The sequence below is a fragment of the Micromesistius poutassou genome, assembly GCF_964030765.1.
Source record: "Micromesistius poutassou genome assembly, contig: SCAFFOLD_3336, whole genome shotgun sequence".
Lineage (NCBI taxonomy): Eukaryota > Metazoa > Chordata > Actinopteri > Gadiformes > Gadidae > Micromesistius > Micromesistius poutassou.
Window position 1 is genome coordinate 25,001 of NW_028177772.1, and position 11,196 is coordinate 36,196.

The 11,196-nt window shown below is 48.7% G+C and overlaps 1 protein-coding gene across 1 annotated transcript in view; it reads left to right on the top strand.

Annotated features, from left to right (window-relative positions):
- Positions 1-10,442, top strand: part of LOC311375720 (dedicator of cytokinesis protein 2-like) — a gene marked incomplete at its 3' end in the record, with an annotated part of 25,890 nt that extends 15,448 nt beyond the window's left edge. The window contains exons 15-20 of the mRNA XM_084490779.1: positions 950-1,022; positions 1,493-1,596; positions 7,464-7,668; positions 9,320-9,417; positions 9,897-9,986; positions 10,338-10,442. Coding sequence (XP_084346905.1) covers positions 950-1,022; positions 1,493-1,596; positions 7,464-7,668; positions 9,320-9,417; positions 9,897-9,986; positions 10,338-10,442 — 675 coding nt within the window. The remainder of the gene's footprint in view (positions 1-949; positions 1,023-1,492; positions 1,597-7,463; positions 7,669-9,319; positions 9,418-9,896; positions 9,987-10,337) is intronic.
- Between the last annotated feature and the right edge of the window lie 754 nt (positions 10,443-11,196).

Here is an 11,196-nt window from a genome sequence, read left to right on the forward strand (position 1 = left end):
TCGTCTCAGCTCGAGCGGCAAGCAGTGCGAGAGCAGCAGGCTGCGGCATTGTCGCAAGCAGTCTCGGCGTCTCACTGAACACCACAAACGCAAGAGCGCACCAGCCAATTGAACGAAGCTCAGTCCTTTTTCCATTTACCTTTTCACATAAGTCTTTTCCACTGACCGCGAACCCGTTCTGGTCCGCAGAAAGTGTTGAAAACTTGGAACAAAAAATGCAGTCAGTGCCCACAAAATTCTCTTCGTCCCGAGGTCGACCCGATAGAGAATATTGATCCTCCCGATGACAATTAATTTGTTTTAATCCCTGGCGTGTGTGTGTGTGTGTGAGTGTGAGCATGTATCCTGTTAGCTTGTCGGGGCAGTTCTCTGGTAAGGCCGTGGAGAGTTGCATCTATTTAGAGGTAGTGTTCAGTAGTCCTGGGGGTTTCTGTGTGTTAGATGTGGTGTTTATATAATTTCCTGCTCCTCGTGGGGACGCCGCTGGCACCACCGCTAGCACTGCCCGCTAGCTCCGCCCACTAGCATCACTGCTAGCACCCCCCGCTAGTCTTTAGGGGGCCTGCCTTGATGGAACAGATTATATTAGGAAGCTGCTAGATTGGGGCGCAGGATATGGGGCGCAGAAGAAAACAAACATATTCGGTCTGAATATTCATTAACACTTGTATATATATATACATACATGTGCTTGTGTGTGTGCTGGTGTGTGTGTGTCTGTGTGTGTGTGTGTGTGTGTGTGTGTGTGTGTGTGTGTATTCTGGTGTGTGGGTCTGCATGCCTGCGTCTGCATGCCGGCGTGCGTGTGTGTGCGTGCGTGCGTGCCTGTGGGCCTACGTGTGTGTGTGTGTGTGTGTGTGTGTGTGTGTGTGTGTGTGTGTCAGACCGTCTGCTGCAAAGGGAAAAGCGCTTACGGTCCGGGGTGTGTAACTGTGATGACATCCCCCAGGTGTCCATCCCGCTGGAGGAGATGCAGAGGATCCATTTGCGCTTCATGTTCCGACACCGCTCCTCCCAAGAGTGTGAGTCCAAAAAAAATAAATCCATCTCTCTCCCCCCCACCCCCCTCTCTCTCGCTCGCTCCAGCCGCTTCTTGGCTGGAGAATTGAATAACCCTGAAGGGATATCTGATTGAAAGCCACGAGGAAAAAACACCCGGGGCATGATTCTCTACGCAGACCCGCGCACACCACACACACACACACACACACACACACACACACACACACACACACACACACTCGTGCCCCTGCCCAAACAAACGCACGCACCCGCTCGCAAACAATGTTATTTACAGTTGTGTCTGGTTTTTAATTTATCTCAAAATTAATTGCCATGCCTGAGACATATTTCAAATACTTTTGCATACATTGCAAAAAATCTTTTGATTGGGCCACCCACACCCCAGTAAACTCTATATCATTCTCTCACTCTCTCTCTCTCTTTCTTGCTCTCTCTCTCGCTCTCTTTGTCTCTCTCTCTCTCTCTCTAGCCAAGGATAAGAGTGAGAAGAACTTTGCCATGGCGTTTGTCCGTCTGCTGAAGGATGACGGGACAGTCCTACAGGACGGCCTTCATGACCTGGTGGTCTTCAAGGTGGGATACTAGCTCACAACTATAATAATAATAATAATAATAATACATAGGTTTTATATAGTGCTTTTCTAGGTACCCAAAGACGCTTTATAAAAACACAAAACAAAAAGGATACAAATGGACAATACATACAGTACATACATGCATACAGACACATACAGATACTCAAAAACAACAATACAGAGAGAGTAGATAGGAAAATAAGAAAGAGAGCGGGTGGAAAATTATTCATCAGGTGTTGTAAGTGATGTTGAAGAGATGGGTTTTGAAAGGCGGCAGTGAGTCATGTGAGTTACGGATGGCCAGGGGATGGAGTTCCAGAGGGTAGGGGCGGCAATGGCAAAGGCTCTGTCCCCTATGGTGCGGTATTTGGTCCTGGTGATGGGGGTGAGGGTGTTGGCATCAGTGGAGCGTGTTCGGTGGGGGGGTGAATGGGGCGATGGAGGATCTGTCAGGTATGACGGGGGCAAGGTCATTTAGGGCTTTGTAGGTGGTGAGGAGGATCTTGAAATGTATGCGTTGTTTTACGGGAAGCCAGTGAAGTTAACGGAGGATGGGCGTGATGTGTTCTCTGGAGGGGGGTGTGGAGTGAGCAGTCGGGCAGCGGCGTTTTGAACATATTGCAGTTTTTGAAGAACAGTGGAGGGGAGACCATACAGGATGCTATTGCAGTAGTCGAGTCTGGAGGCGATGAAGGCATGAAGTAGTGTTTCAGCGGCTGGGAAGGAGAGAGTGGGTCGAAGGCGTGCTATGTTCCGGAGGTGGAAGAAGGATGTTTTGGTGACGTGGTTTATGTGTGACTTGAAGAGAGAGTGTGGGGTCCATGTAGATGCCAAGGTTTCTGACCAGGGGGGGAGGGAGTGACAGAGTGACTATCGATGCAGAGTGAGAAGTTCTGGGAGGTGGGCAGGGTGGATTTTGGGCCCAAGATTATCATTTCAGTTTTATTGCCGTTGAGTTTGAGGAAGTTGTGGCTCATCCAGGTTTTTATGTCGGTGAGGCAGTTGGTGAGGGTGGAGAGAATAGCTGGAGGGATGGTTTTGGTGGTGATGTAGAGTTGAGTGTCGTCGGCATAGCAGTGAAAGTGAAGTCCATGGCGGCGGATGATGTGACAAGTGGGAACATGTAGAGGATGAAGAGGATGGGGCCAAGCACTGAGCCTTGGGGGACTCCGTGTGAGACAGGGGTGGTGTGGGATTTGTGATTGTTTATTGCGATATAGTGAAATCTTTCAGACAGGTATGAGTTGAACCAGGAGAGGGCGGAGTCGGTGATGCCTATGGATTTCAGGCGGCTGAGGAGGATGGGTTAGTGGTTGACGGTGTCAAAGGCAGCACTGAGGTCCAGGAGGAGAAGAATGGTGAGGGAGCCGGAATCAGAGGAGAGTAGGAGGTTGTGTGTGACTTTGATTAGAGCTGTTTCAGTGCTGTGGTGGGTTCGAAAGCCAGATTGGAATGTTTCATATAGGTTATTGGAGGGGAGGTAAGTCTTGAGTTGAGTTGCGATGGCTCTTTCAGTAGTTTTGAGATGAATGTGAGGTTGGAGATGGGTGTGAAATTGTTTGGGTCATCAGAGTCAAGACCAGGTTTTTTTAAGGAGAGGGGTGATGGCAGCAAGCTTAAGAGGTGGGGGGAGAGTGCCAGAGGTAAGGGAGGAGTTGATGGTGTCAGTGATGAGTGGGGCAGGTGCTGTTGTAGATGTTGACGAGGTCCGTGGGGGTTGAATTTTCAGGAAAGGTGAGGCTGGAAAGAGTGTTTGATATGCAGGTGGAGAGAGAGACTGGGCAGATGGATTTAAGGTTGCGAAAAGTGATTGTGCGGTCCTGTTTGGGTTGGGGGGCGGGAGTGTCAACGACAAGTGTGATGGCCAGGTGGTCTCATATGGAGCGGTCGGTGCTGGAGATATTGTGGATGTGGAGGCCAGTGGAGCAAACCAGGTCTAAGATGTGTCCACGGTTGTGGGTGGGAAAGTCGATGTGTTGGTAAAGCTGAGGCAGTTGATAAGGTCCAGAAAGTCCACGGCATTTTTACAGCCCGGGGAGTCAATGTGGAGGTTGAAATCGCCGAGGGGTAAAACAGATGGTGAGATTGAGGAGAGTGCGGTGATGAATATACACCTAACCGACCACACACCACCTAGCACACAACGTTTCGCCTAACCCACAACATATCACCTAGAACACAACATACACCAACAGACGCAACTTTACACCAACACACAACTTTATACCCAACACAGAACTTAATACACAACTTAATACACAACTTTACACCTGATGCACAACTTTACACCAAAGACACAGCTTTACCCCTTGCACACTGCCTCCTTAGTTTACACCGAGCACACAACTCGACTCTTAGCTCACACCTTTACATGCAGCCAATAACTTAATAACCGCCACACAATTAGTAACACACAGCTCAACAGAACTTTCTCAGAACTTTCAGAGTTCAAGAGAGAGTCCACTTAAAAAAACAAATTGTTGAATCAAAACTATGTACACGTCAGTGCACACACTTCTGATTTATTTAAAGGCTTTACTAGAATGTATCTCTCCCCACCTCATCTGCAGATCTCTCTGTGGAAGATTAAATAGCTTTACAAAGGCCGAAAGAATAATTTTCAGACAATCAAGTTAGCGAGCTTCTTGACTTATTTATAAGGGGAAAGCAGTGTGAATGCTTTCTCAACTGTCTCCTGCCATTGATTCTGCATACAATTATTTTTGTGACAAAATCGTATAGTTAATACCAATGTGTACTGACTAATCCAGCAATCAACTTAAGAATATCTTAATAACTGCAAAATGTCAAACTGAATTAGAAATAAGACCTAACCAGGTAAAAAGCCCAGTGCACATTATTATTGCAGAATGACGTCTAAATTAAACAAGGAAACTCTGCGACTGCACCCCTTTGGGAAATACATTAGCAGATCTCAAAATCCCACAGCACAAATTTTTATTGCAAAAGCAATATTACTTCTGATATGGTTTCAGGATCTCAATAAAGAAATCTATATTGTATTTCCTAAGAGGACAGGTCTGATTCCACGTGGTTTTTGTTTCTGAGCATTAAGTCCTTTGCGATTTCCCTTCAGACACAGAGTCCGTACGGCTGCATGTATGCGGGCTTGTATGCGCCAGCTACACCATTAACCTTCCACCTCCATGTACACCAAATAGTCCATTAATTACACGTGTGTGCGTGAGTGCGTAAGTGCAGTGCCTGTCTTTTTGTGTGTCTCCATAACTCCCTTTAGAGGACTGGGACACAATGCGGTCCTAGTGCCCTTAGAAAAGTGTAATAGGCATCTGCCTCCCCCTGGGAGCCAGATCAGCAGAAAGGGACTTTATTTTTTATTGTCGGTATTGCCGGGAGCTGGGATTGTGCAATACAATCCTGGCTAGGCAGAATAAAAGCCACTAGTGGGCCAGCGTCGGTAGCTCCTTGGTTATAGATTTTCTGTCGACTTTGCCTCAACTTTCTTTTGTTGTGCACTTTGACATCCTGCTGGCCAGCCCTTTCATGACGTTTATCACGCACCGCTATGTTATAAACTACGCTGTTTAGTGGCGGCCTACCTTTGAGACACGGAGAGTCTTAAATAGTTGAAAGACGGCTCAGTTCCGTTGGGATCCGTGTGATTGGAGGGGGGGGGGGGGGGGGGGGGGGTTGTCATGGCAACGACTTTTCAATGGATTTTTCCGGAGGGCTCTCGGGTCACAAGACGGGAGAGAGTCTGTAATTGGAGGTGGTTCTTCGAAATGCCTGTTGGCGTGTGACATCCTATGTTTAACTCCCGGTGTACCGTGTCCTTGAGGTATCTGGAGTGAGAGCGAGTAATGGCGATCCAGCCCGGGGTTGCTAGTTCAATCCTTGGCTCAAGGAGCCCCCGACAAGCTTGTTGTTGCCTATGCACGGTTGACACCCGTGTGTGTGAATGTGAAAGTATTCACGGTGACGCTCTTTGAGCGACAACCATTGTTAAGTAAACGCGCTAAAGAAATTCCCTTTTTTTTTTTTTTTTTTTACCAAAAGGATGAGAAGTAAAACAAAAGTTTGCGAAAGTCGATCCGGCCTTGACCTTTGCCGTGACCTTTCGCAGAGCCCGTCACAGATGTGTATGTGTGTGCGGACGGAGATTATGGCCGCGGCGACAAGTTGAGTGAATCCAAATGGATTTCCTGCCAAATGAGCCGAAGCTAAGAGTGAATCCCCCTATTGATTAAATGCCAAATGCAATGAAGATTAATTACTCTCGCAATGACGTGGCGGCCCCCCCCCCTTGTGCCCCCCCCCCCCAGCCCCTCCCTGCTCTCCCTTATCTCTCGTTATCCTCCCCGTTCCCCTCCAGACCTCCGTCCCCTCTGTGGCACCCCTATCTCACCCCTATCTCACCCCTCTCTCACCCTGTATTATTCACGTTCTAATTGTTGCAGCTCCCTCCATTCATTAAATGTTTTTTTATTGGGAGGATAAGAGGTCATGGTTCCAGTCCGACTGAGGGCAGCAAGGGGTGACCCTCCTGGGGGGGGGGGGGGGGAGCTGGAGGAGCCTTGAGGTCCTGAGGTACGGCTGCACAAACAGCGTTGATTAAAAGCAACCGGTCATTGGAGTGGATAAGAGCACCATGTTTACACTGGAGGATTTTATCTCCAGTTTTTTTTCCCCTTCAGTTTTCGTACGCCCTTCAAGACTAATATTCCAATGTCCTGTCCCAGCTTCCTCCATTTTGGCCCATACTTAGAAGAGGCTTCTTGGCTTCGTTTCCCCCAAAGACGTTCCCCAAAGGAGTGTCTCCACTAATAGGTTAGGTCCTTCTTAAAAGTAGCTTGTTCCCCTCCTCCCCACTTCCCCGTGGGCTCTTTCTCCAAAGTTTCATAAAGAACCAACTGACCAGGCTGCACTTCAATTATGCAACCAACCACTATTTTTGTCATGTGTGTTCCTTGGTTTCCGGGAACAGCCATGGCTGATTAAATACTCCCTACCAATGGATTAGGATCCACCGAATAGATTAGGACCATTTGTCTGATGAGATTAGGACCAATTAGGTGTAGGGCTTTGGTTTTTTTTTATTTTGATTTTTTTTGTCTGTTTCCAGCATGCTAGGAATGTATGCACTTCACTCACGGTACTGGTTTGACACTCTGGATAAAAGCATTCACCAAAGGGTATATATTAGAATAAAGTAATGTACTGCTGGGTTCCAGTCTCGGCCTCTATCCATTCATTAGCCATACGTCAACGTGTGACTCGCTTAACGTCTGATACGAAGCGAAGGAACTCACGGTTCAGCTCTTATTGGCTGTCAGCCCTGTCAGACGTAGCTCCGGCGCGACACTGGTGAATCATTCATGTTTTGCATTCAGTCCCCCGGCCCTGGTACAGCTTGTATTTTATAAGTAGACTGCTGAGTAATTCTCGTACAGCACATTTTAAATCCCGTTTGATTCCCCAGACACGGGGACTTTCCAGAAGTAATGTTCCCAACAACAGTACTTCAGAGTGCGGTCCGTGATTGGTCGTACCTGCATGTCAATCAAGACCTCTTCCTGATAAAGTACGGTCACCCTCTGGGTGCCCAGACCGCCGGCCACTAGCTGCTCGCTACTAACCGCTAGCACCTAGCCTCTACAGTAGAGTGAGTTAAGGCTTCTATGAGCGCAACAAAACACACTCCTCATGTCTCGCTCCTTGCTGATAGGATGTCTCACCCGCCATGTGTGTGCGCGCGCACGCGTGTGTGTGTGTGTGTGTGTGTGTGTGCGTGTGTGTGTGTGTGTGTGTGTGTGTGAGCCTACCTGGACGAGCCTAGCTGTGGCCTGACCCCTCTGTGTGTCCTCCCCCCTCCTCCCTCCCCAGGGGGACAGTAAGCGCATGGAGGACGTGGGCTCCTACCTGTCGCAGCCCTCCACGCGCTCCATGCATGCGGACCCCCACAAGACGGGGGCCCTGGGCCGCAGCTCCAGCAACCTGTCGGGCGGCGCGGGGGGGGGCCTGTCGGTCAGCTCCAGGGACAGCTTCGCCATCTCCACCCTCGTCTGCTCCACCAAACTCACCCAGAACGGTAAGGCCTTGTGTGTGTGTGTGTGTGTGTGTGTGTGTGTGTGTGTCTGTGGGTGGGGATGTGTGGGGATGTGTGTCTCTGTGTTAGTGTGTGTGTGTGTGTGTGTGTGGGTGGGGATGTATGTGTGTGTGTGTGTGTGGGGGGGGTTGGTTGGGGTATGTTTCTGTGTGTGTGTGTGTGTGTATGTGTGGGTTGGTGGAGGTATGTGTATGTGGGTGGGGGTATGTGTGTGTGTGTGGGTGTGGTTGTGTGTGTGTGTGTGTGCGTGTGTGTGATTGGGTGTGTTTATCATTTGGGGTGTGTGTGTGTGTGTGTGTGGATTGGTGTGGTGCGCATTTTGAACTGCTTAGTTAGCTCAACAATCAATACAGAACCCCAGAACTCCTGAGCTGTATTAATTCCATGGTAGATCGATGGCTGTGGCCCGGGGCTATCCACATTGTTCCACAGCCTCCACTTCCAGACTGCAACCTGTACTCCAGCCGAGTCCCCTTCTCTGTGGCGCGCTTGTTTCTCAGGCCAGCTTTAAGAGTCCCTTGGCCGTCAGTAGTCGCTCCATCCCACTCCTGTAGCGGGGCGAGTTAAATAAAGAGGGAACTCCAATGTAGCTCTAGGGAAATGATAGGTGATCAAGATCCAGTCGTACGTTTTGGATCTTAACTGTGCTTTTTTTCTGAAGTAATTGCATCATTGGGATTTGTAAATTAATTGAGAGTGTCATAATTTGCTCCTACATCACACACTTAAAGGTAGCCATGCATCACACACGCACGCACACACACACACACACACACACACACACACACACACACACTTGCGCAGGTGTGCGCCCCGCAATGAGAGGAACAGACTAGGAGAACACACTGAGACAGATGCTGTAGCATCTGTTACTGAGGAAACCAGTCCATCACTTAAATTAATATTCTCCTTCAGTATAAATCACCTACGCGGTTACATCACACACACACACGCACACACACACAGACAAACACACACACACTGACTGTCACACACAGAAATCCCCATATTTCATGTGGCGCCTGAGCGGTAGTCCGGGGGTCACCCAGCAGATGTGCAGCATGGCTCGCTGAAGGACAAGCTGTTGGCCGGCGGGGGAGAGGAGGAGACGGCTGGGCAGCACCACAGCGGCCTGGCCGTCGCCCCTCTGTCAAACAGTGGTGGAACTAATGGCGGGGGGGGGGGGGGCGTTAGACGGGGCACAGCCAGGCTGGACCCGGCTGCGTATCAGCTGGGCTTTAGTTTCACTGCTTCATGTTTTGTAGTTTTGTCGTTCAGACACAGAGACTGTGTTTATTATGTCGATTATGTTATAATGACACAATTTTGCTCGGAGCATAAGCATCGCTTTCCGGTGCTGGAAGACTATAGTAAGCATCTGCTGAGTGACTACACAACGTGTCAGCGTGAATAAATGAACACAGAAATGTCAGTACACCCGACGCTTTACTTTATTGCAATGGAACAGACAAATGTGAGGTCAAAGCAACACTCCCAACACAATGACCCTGACGGTATATGAATTATGCGACCATGTTTGGACTCAGGCAAACCTTTTGAAACCACAGCCACAAGTGTGTTGGGTTTCACCTCCTGTGTGACTGACTGAGTACAACCTTGAATGTGTTTTAAGTGGGCTTGCTGGGGCTGCTGAAGTGGAGGACTCGACCAGAACTTCTCCGGGAAAACCTGGAGAAGCTCAGACTCATCGACGGAGAGGAGGTGGTCAAGGTCAGCCATGCACACCCTCATTCCTATATGGGAGGTTCATTTGAATATATTTCCATATTTATTTTAACTCGATGTCTCTGTGTGTGTCTGCGTATGTGTGTGTGTGTGTGTCTGCGTATGTGTGTGTGTGTGTGTGTGTGTGTGTGTGTGTGTGTGTGTGTGTCTGCGTGTGTGTGTGTGTGTGTGTGTGTGTGTGTGTGTGTGTGTGTGTCTGCGTATATCTGTGTGTGTTTCTGCGAATGTTTGAGTGTATGCGCATGTGTGTGTGTGTCTGAATTTCTGTGTGTGTGTGTGTGTGTGTGTGTGTGTGTGTGTGTGTGTGTGTGTGTGTGTGTGTGTGTGTGTGTGTGTGTGTGTGTGTGTGTGTGTGTGTGTGTGTGTGTGTGTGTGTGTGTGTGAAAATGTGTGTGAGTGTGTGTGTGTGTGTGTGTGTGTGTGTGTGTGTGTGTGTCTGCGAATGTGTGTGTGTGCGTGTGCAGTTCTTGCAGGACACCCTGGACGCCTTGTTTAACATAATGATGGAGCACTCACAGACTGACGACTATGACATCCTCGTCTTCGACGCCCTGGTGATTTTGTGTGTTGCATGTGTGTGTGTGTGTGTGTCTCTGCGGTGGGTATCCCTCTTGTCAGATTGTCTCCGCATGGGCCTGTCTGTCTGCCGTCTCTCCATCCATTCCCCCCCATCAGTCTTCCTTAACATGGGTAAACATGTCTATCCATCTACCCTTCCAGATGACTCCCTCAGACGATGCCGTTGCCTCATGCCACTTTAACATTCACCCCGCACCTCTGTCTGTCACTCTCTGTGTATCTCACCCTATACCCCACCCCTTTCTAATTCCACCCGCGCGCACTGTCCCTCCCTCTCTCGCCCCTCTCTTCGTGCGTCTCCCTCTCCTTGTCTCTCCGTCTCTCAGATTTACATCATAGGTCTGATTGCTGACAGGAAGTTCCAGCACTTCAACACGGTGTTGGAGGCCTACATCAAGCAGCACTTCAGCGCCACACTGGCCTACAAGTAAGCCTCTTTTTTTTTTTGTCCGCTCAGTGATGAACCGCTGGTGTGGGGGCGTCAAAGGAGAGTGTCTGGGAGAAATCTAATACAGCTCCTATTGATGCACTCGTCTGAAACGCCTACACTCTCCTTCATCGGTTTGAGTCAACGTATATATCTCAGAAACACACACGTCTATCGTGTACATTGTCAAAATATATAATGCATGAAGTCCCATGAAAGTGAAAGCAATTAGACTAGAGTGAAGACCACCATGGGAGGTCAGAGCGGATTGACACCCCACGTCCTTGTTTGATTAAAACCTCTAACGACGAGCACCAAGAAACACGTCTACAGCGTTAAACAGACGCACGGCTGCTGAGTTCTGACTGAGTCAAGACCCAAACCTCAGCTTTCATACACAGTGCCTTGATGCCTTCTAAATGACTCCTGTTTAGATTGCAGGTTGTAGGTCAAAGTCACCTTGAAATGAGAATGAGAATTTATTATTCATCCAAATATAGTTGGAAACTATTTCACCCTGAACCATACTCGTAACTCTACATCTCTTTTTTTTTTTTTTATGGAAAAGGGTGCCGTTTGACTTTCAGACAATAATCTGACATGACAGATGACATCATGTCCCGTCCCCAAATATCCTGATTTGCCAAATCACAAACGATCAAACAGTATTCCTCGGGATGTTTCTTGTCGTCATTGTAAATCCCAGATTTTATTAGAACTACGCTTACAACAAAGAGTACGCCGGACCATTTACTGCG